The sequence below is a fragment of the Panthera uncia genome, chromosome B4, assembly GCF_023721935.1.
Source record: "Panthera uncia isolate 11264 chromosome B4, Puncia_PCG_1.0, whole genome shotgun sequence".
Taxonomy (NCBI): Eukaryota; Metazoa; Chordata; class Mammalia; order Carnivora; family Felidae; genus Panthera; species Panthera uncia.
Window position 1 is genome coordinate 132,112,423 of NC_064809.1, and position 15,200 is coordinate 132,127,622.

Here is a 15,200-nt window from a genome sequence, read left to right on the forward strand (position 1 = left end):
AAATATCCTCCTATCGTGGCCTCGGAAGAAACCACTGCAAAACCCCAGCCTTGTGTTGTGCTTTCACACCTGGAGACGCATGTGGAGGGAATATCCCTCGGTCTCTGCCTTGGGGACCAACACAGAATTGAGTCGAGGGCCTGAGCCCACAAGCCGGAGAGCCCCAGTTCGGCCAGAGAAGCCTATGGAAGCAAGGCGAAGAGGATGGGGGCTGGGGGCAGACACCTGAGCCGAGTCCTGGTGCCGTCTCCTGTTTGCTCTCGTGCATCTTTAGCCCGTGTGATCCTCCACCAAAGCACCGTTTTAATACGCCCATCAGCACGGGTCCCGGGGAGCCCCTCTGTGGGCAGGAGCCACCTTGGTGCTTTTCCTTGAGCTGGGCGCTCTGCCTGGAGGAGGGGGTGCAGCATGTCCGGGTCCTCGTAGACCGTTCATCTGGGAACGCCTGTTTCTGGAAGAGCACCCAAGGTCACTTTCGCCCAAGGAGCGGGAACTAGCTGGGAGGTCGGCGCAGAACAAGGGCAGTGTGCTCTCGTGGCTGTGACCGGAGGTGTGCCTGTGTGCACGTGTGTGCTCTCATGAGGATTTCATACTCGTCAAGGGGGTGGAGGAGTGTCGGGCACTTGACACAGTCAGTCCTCGTGGGAGCTTTGTGGAATTCATCCGCTCAGCACCCCTGTATCGAGCTCCTCCTATGGCACATCTCGAGTTCTGGGGCTGGGGCAGCACAGTCCGGTACAAGCATAACGTGAGCCTCGTGTAATTTCACGTCCTGGAGTAGCCATATTAGAGTAAAAAGAAACAGGTGAGACCAACTTTCGCATTTTTTAACTCCATGTATCCGAGATGTAGTCAGTATAAACATTTCAGATATTGGGCATTTTTTCATGCTGTCTTTGAAATCCTCTGTCCAGTTTCCACCTACAGCGCATCTCAGCTTGGACTAGCCCCATTTCGAGCACTCATAGCCACGTATGTGTCCCTTGTGGGACAGCACAGATCTGACGCCTTCAATGGTCATAAGACAGGGTGGTCCGGGCTATGATGGAGGCCTGCGGGGGCGGTGGGGGCATCGAGGTATATTCATTCTGCCCTGTGGCTTAAGCAGATTTCTTTCTCGTGGAAATGGCTGGTGCGGGCACGCGGGCCGCTGCCTGGCCCGGCAGCACTACAGGGCGGCCTGTGGATGGGGAAAGGGGTTTCGGGGCGAGGGGCCACACCTAGTCCTCAAATCTAGGCCCAGAAGCAGCCCGGGTCACTTTTCTGCATTTAGTCGCACAAACACACCAGGAGGTAAAGGGATTTGGAAACGTCTGGCTGGGCAGCCGTGAGCCCAGAAAGAGGGAGAACAGATTTAGGGGGAAAACCAGTCTGACCCGTGGGGTTTAGAGAGGCCTCTGTTGAGGTGACGTGTTTGGGTACTGGGGCAGATGGCCGTGGTGGCCCCACGAGGCCCCCGCTGCCCCCAAGAGAGATGGGCTTCGCACCCACAGCAGCACCCGCTAACCTGTGGGAGGACTCACTGTGGTTTTGTCTCTGCAGCCAGAGTACAGCATCGATTTCATCAGCAGGGACCTGCTTGTGCCTTTCATCAGGAAGCTGCAGGCCCACATCCTGGTCATCAAGTAAGTTGGAGCCACGTGCCCGAGAGGCTCGACTGTCAGGAATCTCCGCGGCTCTAGGGGGAGGTTCCCGGTTCTACCGGCGAGACCTGGCCGTCATTTTTCATGGGTGGCTGCTCCCACTGCCCCAAGCAGTGGAGGGCAAAGCAAGGGGAGGGCTCGGGCAGCGGGTGGAGCGGATTCGAAGGCACCTCTCAACAGGGGTCTGCGAGGCAGGGGCCAGCGGGCCTGACAGCGGGACGCTCGCTCTACCGAATTCTCCAGCCACACCAGACCCCTTAGGGCCCCAGATCCGGGCTGCTCACCTGCCTTCCTCCCCACTCCCGGCGCCCGGCCGGAAGCGGTCCCACAGTGAACATCCTCCCGTGTGGCTTGGATGCCGCTTTCTGCTCTGCTGCGGCCAGCCTAGACTGTGGCATGCCTGAGGCAGGAACCCCGACTTCTGGGGACACGTGTGTCTCTGGCGCTGAGCACGGGGGTTTAGGAGGCAAATCCACACCACAGGGAAATACGCCGCACGTCCTCATCAGGACGGCCGGACTAAAAGGTAACCGGTGTCGGCAAGGATGTGAGACACCAGGACCCTCGTGCCGGGGGGCTGTACCACGGAGCAGCCACCAGTGTTACCACAGGACCCGGCAACCGCACGCCCTGGGCATCTGTGTGCCCCACGCAGGACCACACGACAGCTCGTACGTGACGGCTCAGAGCAGTGTTGCTCGCAACGGCCCAGAGGTGGAGACGTCTGTCAGCCGGCGAGCAGATGAGCAAAGTACGGTACCTCCACACAGTGGGCTATGTTTTAGCCACAAAGGGGAACGAACTTGTACAGGCCACACGGGCGAGCCTCGGGAACATTATGTAAAGCGGAAGCCAGCCACACAAACCCACGTACCCACGTACGATTTGCTTCACATGCGAGTCCAGAGAGGAAAGTCTAGAGAGGGTTGATCAGTGGTTGCAGAAGACGGACTGGGCACTCTGTGTGTGTGTGTGTATGTGTGTGTGAGAGGGGGCGGGGGGGAAGAAAACTACGGGTTTGGGATGTTTGAGACAATAACAACTTCCTAAAACTGACCGTAGTGATGGTTGTACAACTCAAATATACTAACAAACATGGAATGGTACATGTTAAATGGGTGAAGTTCTCTCAGTAAAGATGCCGGGAGAGAAAGCATCGACTTAAGAGCCTGTCATCACCTCCTGGCCCTGCCATTCAGAGGCTGTGGCCACAGGCAGGTCCTGCAACCCGATGGAGTTGAACCCACAGCACTTGGCTCACGTTGGCCAGTGAGCCCCGAGTGCCCGCAGGTGCCCGGTGCCTCGACCCTGATTTACACCTGGGCTCTGAGGGAAACTCGGAGGCAGGCCCGGGCCTGTCTCCTCTCGGCCTGGAACCCAGGGCAGGGGCGAGGCACCGCAAGGTGGCCCTAAGGTGAGCCCTGATTTTTCTTTGGCTTTCCAGAGCAATGCAAGGGTTTTATAACGTGAGGAGAGAGAACGACGCTGACAAGGAGGCCCTAAATCTGGTGAAGGACATACTGAAATCTGTCCTAAAGGAGGTAGGTGTGCGGGGCTCAGCCAGGCTGGGGGTCAGCAGGGTCCTCACCCAGGCTCTGGTCTGGCCCCAGGTCTAATGGGTGACTGCCAGGAACTACCAGGCCTCACTCCCCACTGTGGCCAGTCCCTGGAGCCACATGTGACTCAGCACAGGAAACACATTTAATTGGCAGAATCTCCCAGTTTTATTGTCCTCACATATCCTGTAGGCCAAGCCCAACTGGGCCAGAGGCCATCCCACAATTTCTAGGGTGAGCAGGTGACCAGTTACATCAGTGGGTGATGGCTGCAGGTGAGGGTGGGTCTCCCAGTTGGGGAGCTGAGACTCATGCTTTGTCCCTGGGAGCACCTGGCACTTTCCGACCATCACCCACCATAAACACCTGACCCCGGGGGGCCTCTGCTAACATCTCGGCATCATCACCGGAGTGGCCGGCTGGATGGTCAGCGGGCAGTGCCTTCCTGCCTCCCAAGGAGGATCAAGTTTGAAAGGCTGCTCATTTTTCAAGCCAACCTTAAAGTGGCAGAATGAACAGCACCCCGGGTCCCTCCCCAGCCTCGCTCTACAACCTCACCGCTCAGAACAGTCCAGAAGCCCAGGGTTTGGACACTTACCCCCCCAAACAGGCCTTTCTTGCTGGCTCTGAGCCAGGCCCTGACTTAACCAGAGGGTGCCCCTGGAGCTGCAGGTCAGTCACTGCCCCGAGGGTCACTGTGAGGGACCCTCCTGAGACACAGGGAGGCAGCGGGCCCTGGGAAGAGGGGCCCACGGAGCCCCCGCATCCAGGCTTCACCTCACCACGCATCCCTCCCTCTCCAGTGGTTCCAGTACACAGAAGTCCCAGGCAATCACTACGTCCACATGAACCAACCCCAGCATGTGGCCGGGATCATCGGCTCCTTTTTGAAGAGCAGTACCCCGAACCAGCTGTAGCCTGGGCCTGGGGCTTTGCCCCCGCTCCCCCCACTCACCCCCCAGACTCCCTGCTCCCAATCCCCACAGCCAGGCCAGGTGCGGAGGGGACAGGCCTCGCGGGTCTTGGAGACCAGCAGGGGCTGAGGCAGAGAAACCAAACCAGGGTTTGGAGGGATGGGGCCAAGATTCTGACTTTTGGTATCCGAGACTTCAAAGGGGAGACACTGTTCGGACCTGGAGGGTTGTCCGTTTTGTGGCCGATAATCGGCAGTGAGTGGGTAGCGGATGGAGGAAGGAAGGGCCAGGTTGCTGCCCAGCTGGATGAAAAATAAAATGTTCTGTATTCGCACTGTTTCCGAGGCCGTTTCGCTGCCAGCGGGGGCCCTTCCAATGGGGGAAGGGGAGAACACAGCAGACACTTAGCCTGAGAGGAGAGTCCAGGAACAGGCCGGGAACAGAGATGAGAAGGGAGCAAGCGCTCCCCAGGCTGGTGGCGTCCTGACAAGCCCTCACACCGGGCAGGCCCCGCCAGCATGGGGCCCCGAGACTGCAGAAGCACCAGGGCCCAGGGAGGAGCTGTCGTTCACCCCACCCGTGGGGACTCCGGCCTCGGGGGCTGGCTGACACGGTAGCCCCTCGGCCTGGGCAGCCGGGGACGAGCGTTCCAGACCTCCGCGTCCTCACCAACCGCGCACCGTCACCGTTCACCGTTCTGCTCCGTGGGGCCCGTGGGCCAAGTCAGCTCAGTAGGGTCGGAATTTGCGCTGGGCCCGCATCAGTTCAATCCTCTGCTTGTCCTCCTCAAACTTCTTGCGCAGCTGGGCTAGATCTAGGGCGGGAAGCACAAGGGGAGATGGGGCCGGATCGGTCAGTGTGGCCCCGTGGGGGGGTGGGGGTGGGGCTGTGCCACGTGGCCCCCAAGCCTGCTGGCCTCTGCTCTGAGAAACGGTTGGGACCTTGCATGGAGACTGACTAGCATGCAGGCCCAGTCAGAGGGTGGAAGCTGAAGACAGGGCGGCACACCTGAGGTTTCAGAGGAACCTCCTCAGTGAAAGAAAAAGCACGGAGAAAGCAAGGCACCTGCTCCCTTCCCGCCCCTACCCCACAGACCCAAGGTGAAGGCAGGTGGCTTTGGGGGTGTCAGGAGCCCCCGGGGCACCTCTCCCAGACCCTCCCCGCTGCAGCAGTCAGACTGGGGACAAGGTCGGGAAGTAAAGGGACTCCGCCCTGAGAGTGCCACGGAACCCAGATGGCAGGTCTGTCACCAGGTGAGCAGTCGAGCCCAGAGGGAGGGCTGGCAGAGGCCCGCCGTCGGTGAATCTAGACAGAAGGGCAGGAGCGGGGGTGCAGGACACAGTGGGGAGCAGCAGTGAGGCCGGGGAGGGCACGGTGTGCCGGGCGGCAGGTTACCACCTGCCGCAGAGCTCGTCCCCCTGCCGAGGCCGGGGCCAGGGCCAGGGCCAGCACCCTCTCCCCCGGGCCCCCGGGCAGCTGCCCCGCAAGCAGGGGAATCGGGGGCCACGGCAGCAAGCTCAGCATCGTCATGGCCATGAGTCAACCACAGGCGATCGCTCACCCCAACACTCTCCTTGTGGGCCCCCCCCGCCCACACGTGGCGCCCACGCGCACTCTTTCTCTCTCCCCCCCCCCCCCACACCCGCCCGGTGCCCCCCCCGCCCCCCCCCCCCCCCCCCAAATCACATCCAACGGCGGCCCTCTCTGCACCCGGTGAGCACTTGAGATCCACCCTCTGCCACACGGCCCCTTGCCGGAGGCTGACAGGTTCCGGCACCAACTGCTCAGGGCTCTGCAGCCTCTAAGCAGCCCAAGGGCCCCCACAGCTGCCGTTGGGGAGCCACGAGGGGACCGCCACGGGGGATGCTGCCGGCTGGGACCCCCAACTCCAGAGCCTATCGGGAAGTCTGTGCCCAAGGACACCCCCACCCCGCACCCAGGTCTGGCCGCCCTCCAGATCTCTGAGTTCCGGCCGCGGCTGGCAGCAGCGGCCACGGGCCGGGCCGGGCCGGGCCCTGAGGGAAGCGGGGCTGAAGCACAGGGGCCCGGGGCGCTCCTTACGCTCCATCTTGGTCTCTCGGTGCCGCCAGGCGTAGAAGTTGAGCAGCTCTTTGCGGGCGCGCTTCCGTCTCTCCCTCTCCAGCACCCGCAGGCTCGCCGCCTCCGTCCGGGGTAGCACCGGCCGCCGGCCCCGGCGCGTCACCTTCACCCAGCCCTCCTCGTCCGGAATCCCTTCCTCCTCCTTGGCCTTGGCCTCCTCCTGCAAGGAGCAGACCCCGTGATGGGCAGGCGCCTGGGACCCGCCCTCCTCTCGTGGCTCCCTCCCTCCTGCGCCCGGAACGTCCCCGGGCACAGATCACCACCTGCTGCGCCCTCTCCCTCCCGGTAGCTAAGGACGGGGGGACGGGGGAGCACAGGGGTGCCAACGCTGCCTCCTCCCTCAGACCGTTTTCCACAGACCACTTGGAGACTAGAGGTCACCCAGCTAGGTGACCCAGGACTCAGAAGGGAAAAGAGGAGTAACCGGGACAGGCTGCCACCGCCCCTCCTCCTCAGGAGCCACACACAACACCCACGACACCTCCTTCCCTGTGGCCGCGCAGCCGCCCCTCCCGAAGCCCCACCTCAGCTATCCTCTTGTCATACGCCTCCATGAACGTGTCCACTTCGACCCTCAAGGCCTCAGGGTCCGGCACCGAGTCTGTGTAGTTGCTGACCCACTCTGAGGGAGAAAGGAGTGAGGGACGGGGCCTCCTCAGGCCCGATCCCTCAGGGCCAGCCAGTCAGGATCTTTTTTTTTTTTTTTTTTTTTTTTTTTTAAGTGGGCTTCATACCCAGCATGGGGCTTGAACTCACAACACTGAGATCAAGACCTGAGCCGAGATCAAGAGCCGGACGCTTAACCCACTGAGCCACCCGGGCGCCCCCCAGTCAGGATGTTCTTCCACAGGCCACGAGGATGGCGACGTGTGGCCCGAGCTTCAGGAGCTAAGAAGAGTCTAGTGGCGGCGAGCTGGGCCCTCACCTCCGGCCACCCTGAGTGCCAGGCCCAGGCCTCCCAGGCACACGCAGCAGGCACGGCCCCCACAGCGCCTCCCCGCCAACCCAGGGCCCGGGACGGAGGTGCCCGACATCGCCGCGGTACTGACTGTGAACGCCGCTCTTCACAGGGTGACTGTCTGTCGAGACCAGCAAAGGGCCCTTCAGGGCTAAGGCAGCCGACACCCCACCTGGCTTCTGGAACACCACGTAGGCTACCTGGAACCCCTGGGGGAAGAAGGAGAGAGGTCAGAATGCCAGGGCCCTTCCCGTCCTCCCAGTCACCCAGCACCAGGGATGCCACCTGCCCTCAGCTTGACTTGCTGCTGGACCAGGGGATGTGTGCTGGGCTGTTCCGCCACGAAGATAAGCAGAAAGTGATCTGTAATCCTGGGGAGGGACGGCCACGCTCCTGATCTTCCCACTGGTGCTAGAAGCGACCCAGGCGAGGTGAGACACTCGGGACCTTCCTCCCAGTTATGGGAGGGACTCTGTGAAAAGCGAGCTCACCAAGCACCACGGGCGGACACCAGTTCACACGCGCTATGCCCGGAGCAGGTGCCTCACGTTTCCTCAAGGGGAAACGAGACCAGGCCATGGGGCCTAGGGAGGAATGGACTTCGGCGGACTTCGGGAGCTCAGAGAGGCTTTCCCCCAGGATGCTGGGAAGAGCTAGGCAAGAAGCTAAGGGATGTGGCAGATGCAGGGAAAGGAGCAGGGCGCCGTCTGCCCAACAGGCATCCTCAACCACACAAGCGAGGACTGGCCTAGGACCACGGGGACCGCTCAGCCGCCCTGCTGTCACCCTGCCACCACCGCCCCACGCACACCGCGGATGCTGTCCCAGCCCCACCTCGCGCCCCATGCGAGCAGACCGCAGAACTTGAATGCCTACCCGAACGGGCGCGGGGTGAAAAAACTTGGACTTTGGTTCCTCTGAGCGGTCAGCAAGGTCCGGCTTCTCCTGTAACTCCACAGACTGGACGGGGCCGCAGGGAGAGAGGAGGCGGGCCAGGCACTCCTGCCGAAGCGGGGGCAGGGGGTTGGGGAGGGGGGAAGCTCGGCATGAGAGGCAGCAGGGCCTTCTGGAACCCCCTCTACCCAGGGCAGCACCACTGGGGGCGGGGTCTCAGAGTCCATGTGTGCCCAACGAGGGGGGCGCACACACAGGCCCGGGCAAACCACATCCTCCTCGGCACCGTCCCAATCCTGCCTCCCGTGGCCCAAGACGTCAATCTTGTGAATTTTCACGTTCAAAACTCTGAGCAGAAAACCACAGTGCCGCTGGCCAGGGGACGTGGGAGGAAGGAGGCAGAGTGCGAGACAGAATCCAGGTATAAGCCTTTTGGGGCTTTGCTGGAAGCACATGCCCAGGAGGGGGTTTGGTTTGTCCCTGAAAGGGCTTCCTCACTTTGAAAGGCCATCTCGCTGAAAGATCAGTCCTTCCCTACCAATTTCTCTGGGTGAGTGATCCCCAAAGTAGGACCAGGTTCTATTACAAGAATAGGTGAGGACGTTTCGGGGTTATGCGGAACATTCTGATTTTAGGAGACAACCGGCTAACTTTTCCTCCCCACAGCAGCCGTTTAAAACTGAAGTTAAATCAATGTTGTAGTTGCTGGACTCAGGCTGGCGGTGACCCTCGTTGGGGGGCGGGGGGAGGGGCATGAAGGGATTTCTTGGGCTCAGGTCATGTTCGGTTTCTGGGTGCTGAGTACACGGGGTGTTCCGTCTGTGAAATGGAGCGAGCTGTGCACTAGGGCCCAGGCCCTTCTCTGTATACACAATACGGTTCAGGAAAAGGTAAAAAATGACGCCCTCTCCTCTGCTTCTTTCTCTAGAACAATCTTTTAGAAATCAGTATTTCTTTTTTGAATCCCAATTCACCTAAAATCCAGCAACCCCCTTAGTTTCTCTTCTATAAAGTTATGGAAGGCAAAACTTGACTGTTTTTTGTGAAAGAAAGTTCATGTCTGGATAGATTGAGAAGTACTTTTATATTTTTCTTACGGAGATGTATCACTTTTATAATCAGGGAAAAACATGTAATTCAAACAATTCTGGGTAATAGTAAGAAGCTTTGAGCTCCCCAGAACTATAGTTTTTAACTTTTTTTAAAGTTTATTTATTTATTTGGGGGGTCAGGGACAGAGGGAGGGAGGGAGGGAGAATCGCAAGCAGGCTCCACACTGCCAGCATGGAGCCTGATGTGGGGCTTGAACCCATGCACCACGAGATCATGAGACCTGAGCCGAAACTCAGAGTCAGAAGCTCAACCGACTGAGCCACTCAGGTGCCCCATAAAACACAGCTTTAAAAAGCCATTTCCGGGGCACCTGGCTGGCTTGGTCCAGTGTGACTCTTGATCTCAGGGTGGTAAGTTTTTAAGACCCATGTTGGGTGTAGGGATTACTTAAAAAAAAAATTTTTTTTAAAGCCACTTCCTATCAAGAGACAGAGGCAGACCTCTAGATTCTCCCTTGGGGCTTCAGTTAGATGCTTCCAACTCACCACTGAGGACTTGGTGAAGGCCAGTGGGAGCCCAGCCCTGCCTGGGACTCCTGGCCAGCGCTACAGGTTCCCTCCCAGACACCCGCTCACCTCTGTGCAGTATGGGGGCACATTGAGGACAAAAAGCGTCCGCTTCTGAGGCCAGGACGACTTGGTGCCTTCTCGAACTCTGTGCTCTCTCACATAGAGGTAGTGGGAAGCCTGCTGCTTTTCCGAGAACTTGATCGGGATGGCTGGACGGGAAATGGGGGCAGGGGTGGATGGCGTGAAAATCAAGTTCAGGCTGTCCCTTTCTAGTTCTGTCTATCCATTCCATCACTGAGCCCTTCCCCTAGGCAAGGCCTGTGCAGGAATTGTGCAGGCTGGGAGAGTGAACGAACAGAGAACCTGCCCAGGAGGGGCTCCCAAACCGGTGGGGGAGAGAATGTAAACGGGCAATTATTACAGGTGGGGAGCGAAATGAGAGGGGAGTTCAAACCCTGCGGCTCTTGGGGTCAACACCAAAATCCCGACAATGGCTGGAGGCCTTGCCAGATCCTGACCACCTTTCACCTGTTTCCATCCCCTCTTTCCCCAACCACTGTGTGGGCCCGCCACTCCACCCTCTCCCTATTCCTCAAGGAAGCCCAGACTTCACCTGTGCTCACACATTTCCCTTTACCTGAAACATCAACTCTCCTCCCTCCACCCGTGCTTCAGGTTTTCTTTTTAAGTTTATTTATTTTTAAGATTTAAAAAAATGTTTATTTATTCTTTTTTTTTTTAACGTTTATTTATTTTTGAGACAGAAAGAGACAGAGCATGAACGGGGGAGGGGCAGAGAGAGAGGAAGACACAGAATCTGAAACAGGCTCCAGGCTCTGAGCAGTCAGCACAGAGCCCGACGCGAGGCTCGAACTCATGGACCGTGAGATCATGACCTGAGCCGAAGTCAGACGCTTAACCGACCAAGCCACCCAGGCGCCCCCAAAATGTTTATTTATTCTTGGGAGAGAAAGCACTAGCGGGGGAGGGGCAGAGAGAGAAGGAGACACAGAATCCGAAGCAGGCTCCCAGCTCTGAGCTTGACAGCCCGACACGGGGCTCTAACTCACGGACCGTGAGATCATGACCTGAACCAAAGTCAGATGCTTAACCAACTGAGCCACCCAGGCACCCCTTAAGTTTATTTACTTTGAGAGAGAGAGAGAGAGAGAGAGAGAGAGAGAGAACGAATGGGGGAGAGACAGAGAGAGAAGGAAACAGAGGATCTGAAACAGGCTCTATGTTGACAGCAGAGATCCCAATGCGGGGTTCTAACTTACAAACTGTGAGATCATGACCTGAGCTGAAGTCAGACACTTAACCAACTGAGCCACCCTGGCATCCCCTATCCTTCAGGCTTTAACTTCCATGGAGAGCCTTTCATGCCAAGTTAGAACCACCTGCTCTGTGCCCTGCCAACACCTCTCATGGTCTCTAAGCCTCCATCTGTGTGATCATTTGGATAATCGCTGACATTCCTGTAATGCTAGGGACTGTTTTCTGTTCTTCTCACCACCTTCTTCAGAGCACAGTACCTGTGCTCAGGAAGCTCCCATGGGAGCGGGAGATGGCAATCAACGAGAAAGCACGTAACAAGATTCTATCAAATATGAAAGAAAGGGGAAAACAGTGCAGGGTGATCGGGTGGCAGAGGCCTTTAGACAGGCCATCAGAACAGCCTCCTTGAGGAACTGACATTAAAGCCAGAAGGCACAGCTGTGTGAGGCAGAGGAGGGCACAGCAGGTGCACAAACCCTGAGGATGTAAAGACTTTGTTGTCTCAGAGGAACAGAACAAGCTTTAGGTCAGCCGAGCCAGAACATGGGGGTGGGGGTGGGGGCCCACACAAATCAACGTAAGAAGTCTGGATTTTGTTTTAGGTGCCGACTCGTAAAACCACTGGAGTGAGTTCTGTGGGTATGAAAACACAAGTAAGCCTGTGAGGCAAAATACTACTTCTGTCTGACTTTAGAAAGAACATGCTGGCACCTGGGCGAACGGTACGCAGGGGCAAGAACAGAAGCATGAGAACCGATTAGGAGGGCACAGCCAGGTGAGGGCTAACAGGGGCCAGACTAGGAATTGCAAAGAGATGACAGGAAGTGGCTGGGCTCACCTGCGGGGCGGGGGAGGTGGAGGTGTGAAGACGGACACGGGTTTGTCCTGGGGAAGAGTGTGGACAGACATCGGTTTGTTTACCTAAGGGAAGCGTTGCCCCAAATGGGCTCATCCCTGGAGAACGCCGCCAGACGCAAGCAGGGCGCAGCATCGAGCTCGCGGACCTCGGGGCCTCCGGGACTCACACCCAACAGCGCGGCCGCTCCCGGGGTCCCCTTGCCACCGCCGCCTCCCGAGCCAACTCCCGGAGAAGCCTGGCCATCCCCGGACCCGCAGCTCCTCACCTGAATACCCGGGCGGGCTCGGAATCCCCTGCTCGGAGCCCTGGGCCCCACGCTTCCTCCCGCGCGCCACCATCTTGCCAACCGGAAGCTGCGGGGGCCGCTGGGAGTTGCAGTTTGGCGCTCGGAGCCCGACCGTTTCCATGACGACGGCGCCGCGTGCGGGCCCGCCCCCTTGGCTCCAGGCCCGCCTTCCCGCCCTAGTACGTTAAGGGCGCAACCTTTGTTTGCTCTGAGTAAGGTCAGCACGTAAACGTTCGAGTAAAGGTCCGGATGAGGTTGGAACGCCACCATCCATCCATTCCAGAAATGGCAAAGGAAGCCCCATTGAAGTTGGCCGTTTTAACTAGCCATTTTTTAAGTGTACAATTCAGTGGCATTAAATACGTTCTCATTATTGTGCAAACCGTCCTCAATATCCATCTCCAGAATTTTTTATCCTCCCAAACTGAAACTCTACCCGTGTCCTCCTTCCCCCAGCCCCTGGTAACCACCCCTCTATTTTCTGGGTTTTTTGTTTTTGGTTTTTTTTTAATTTTTTTAAACGTTTATTTATTATTGAGAGACAGAGACACAGAGCATGAGCAGGGGAGGGGCAGAGCCGGGGGTGGGGGGTGGGGGTGGGAAGGGGGCCCGGGAGGCACAGAATCTGAACCGGGCTCCAGGCTCTGAGCTGTCAGCACAGAGCCCAATGTGGGGCAGAACTCACAAACCGGGAGATCATGACCTGAGCTGAAGTCGGACGCTTAACCGACTGAGCCACCCAGGCGCCCCTCTACTTTCTGTTTCTATGAACTCGACTATTCTAGCTAGGTACTTCATACAAATGGAATCATACAATATGTGTCCTTTTGTGTCTGGCTTATTTCACTTAGCATGTTTTCTTGATTAATCCACGTAGTGGCATGTCTCAGAATTTCCTTCCTTTTTAAGGCTGAATAATATTTCATTGTACGTATAGATCATATTCTGCTTATCCATCTGTCTATGGACATTTGGGTGTTTCTACTTTTGACTATTGTGAATAATGTTGCCGTGAAATGTTCTATACAACTTCGTGCAGACATATTTTAATTTCTCTCAGATATATAGAATTTCTTGATCATATGGTAACTCTATGTTTAACTTTTTGAGGAACTTCCAGACTGTTTTCCAAAGGTTGCATCATTTTAAAATCTCACCAGTGGAGCATGAGGTTTCCAAATTCTCCACATCCTCGCCATTATTTGTTATGCCTATATTTTGATCATAGCCATTCTAGGGGATGTAGAGGGACATCTTATTGGTTTTTTTTTTTTTTAATATTTATTTATTTATTTATTTATTTTTTAATTTTTTTTTCAACGTTTTTTATTTATTTTTGGGACAGAGAGAGACAGACAGAGCACGAACGGGGGAGGGGCAGAGAGAGGGAGACACAGAATCGGAAACAGGCTCCAGGCTCCGAGCCATCAGCCCAGAGCCCGACGCGGGGCTCGAACTCACGGACCGCGAGATCGTGACCTGGCTGAAGTCGGACGGTTAACCGACTGCGCCACCCAGGCGCCCCATAATATTTATTTTTGAGAGAGAGAGAGAAAGAGCGAGCAGGGGAGGCACAGAGAGAGAGAGAGAGAGAGAGAGGGAGCCAGAGAATCCTAAGCAGGCTCCACGCTGTCAGCATAGAGCCTGACTTGGGGCTCGAACTCACAAAATGTGAGATCCTGACTGACCTGAGCTGAAATCAAGAGTGAGATGCTTAACCAAGCCACCCAGGCACCCCTCTCATTGGGTTTTGATTTGCATTTCCCAAATGATTAATGATGTTAAGCACCTTTTCACGTGTTCATTGGCCATTTGTGTATCTTTTTTTACTTTGAGAAATGTCTACTCAAAGTCTTTGCTCATGTTTTATTGGGTTATTTGTACTTTCATTGTTGCATTGTAAGAGTTCTTTATCTCTCCTGGATGCAATTACCTCATAAAATATATGAATTGCAAAGATTCTCTCCTATTCTGTGGGTTACCTTTTCACTTTCTTTAAGGTATTCCTTACAGCATGAAAGATTTTAACTTCGATGAAGTTAAACTTTTTTTTTGAGAGTATCCGTTGTCTTCACCATTTGTTAAAAACACTGTTCTTTCCCTGACTGAATTGTCTGGCACCCGTGTTGAAAATTTAATGGACAGATATATGAGGCTTTAATTTTGACTCTCCATTCTATTCCATTGGTCTGTATGTCTATCCTTATGCTAGTACCATAGTGTCTTGATTACTGTAGCTTTATAGTTAAGTTTTGAAATCAGGAAGTGTGAGTTCTTCAACTCTCCTCTTTTTCAAGACTGTTTTAGCTACTCAGAATCCCTTTAAATTCTTTCAACAATGCCTTGGAGTTTTCAGAATATGTTTTACGCTTATTTTGTTAAATTTATCCTATTTTACTGTTTGATTCAATGCTAAGTGGAATTATTTTTCTTAATATGATTTTTTAAAATGGTATCTCTGTGTGATTTTATTTATTTATTTATTTATTTATTTATTTATTTGAGAGAGAGAGAGTTTGTGCTTAAGTGGGGGAAGGGTCAAGGGAAAGGGAGAGAGAGAATCTTAAGCAGGTGCCACACTCAGTGAAGAGCCCAATGAGGGGCTTGATCTCAAGACTCTGAGATCATGACCTGAGCTGAAATCAAGAGTTGGATGCTTAACCAACGGAGCCACTCAGACACCCCCACCCCATGTTAATAAGATTATTTACTCATTCATTTAAAAATTTTAAGTTTATTTATTTTGAGAGAGAGAGAGAGAGTGTGCGTGCACAGGGGAGGGGCACAGAGAAAGAGGGAGAATCCCAAGCAGGCTCCATGCTGTCAGGGCAGAGCCCAATGCAGGGTTTGATCCTACGAATTGTGAGATCATGACCTGAGCCAAAATCAAGGGTCGGACCCTTAACCGACTGAGCCACCCAAGTGCCCCTTAAGGTGATTTTAAGATTTTTCGTTGTAAGTATATTGATTGATCTCGTATTCTGCAACATTGCTACGTTTGTTAGTTGTAGTAGTCTTTCAATGGATTCCTTAGCATTTTCTGTATAAAGACCATGTCATCTACCAAGAGAGATCATTTTCCTTTTGTCT

At 55.5% G+C, this 15,200-nt stretch overlaps 2 protein-coding genes across 2 annotated transcripts in view; one reads left to right on the forward strand and one right to left on the reverse strand.

Annotated features, from left to right (window-relative positions):
• The window catches only part of SERHL2 (serine hydrolase like 2), a 21,525-nt gene extending 17,403 nt beyond the window's left edge, over positions 1-4,122 (forward strand). The window contains exons 10-12 of the mRNA XM_049627599.1: positions 1,543-1,625; positions 3,088-3,184; positions 4,003-4,122. Of these exons, the coding sequence (XP_049483556.1) occupies positions 1,543-1,625; positions 3,088-3,184; positions 4,003-4,116 (294 nt within the window). The 3' untranslated portion in view covers positions 4,117-4,122. The remainder of the gene's footprint in view (positions 1-1,542; positions 1,626-3,087; positions 3,185-4,002) is intronic.
• RRP7A (ribosomal RNA processing 7 homolog A) lies at positions 3,344-12,198 on the reverse strand. Its single transcript, XM_049627593.1, has 7 exons — positions 12,090-12,198; positions 9,754-9,896; positions 8,048-8,173; positions 7,263-7,380; positions 6,738-6,835; positions 6,175-6,373; positions 3,344-4,927 (listed from the first exon to the last, which is right to left on the reverse strand). The coding sequence occupies exons 1-7, from the start codon at positions 12,160-12,162 to the stop codon at positions 4,842-4,844; spliced, it is 843 nt and encodes a 280-aa protein (XP_049483550.1). The 5' UTR covers positions 12,163-12,198; the 3' UTR covers positions 3,344-4,841.
• Positions 12,199-15,200: the final 3,002 nt, after the last annotated feature.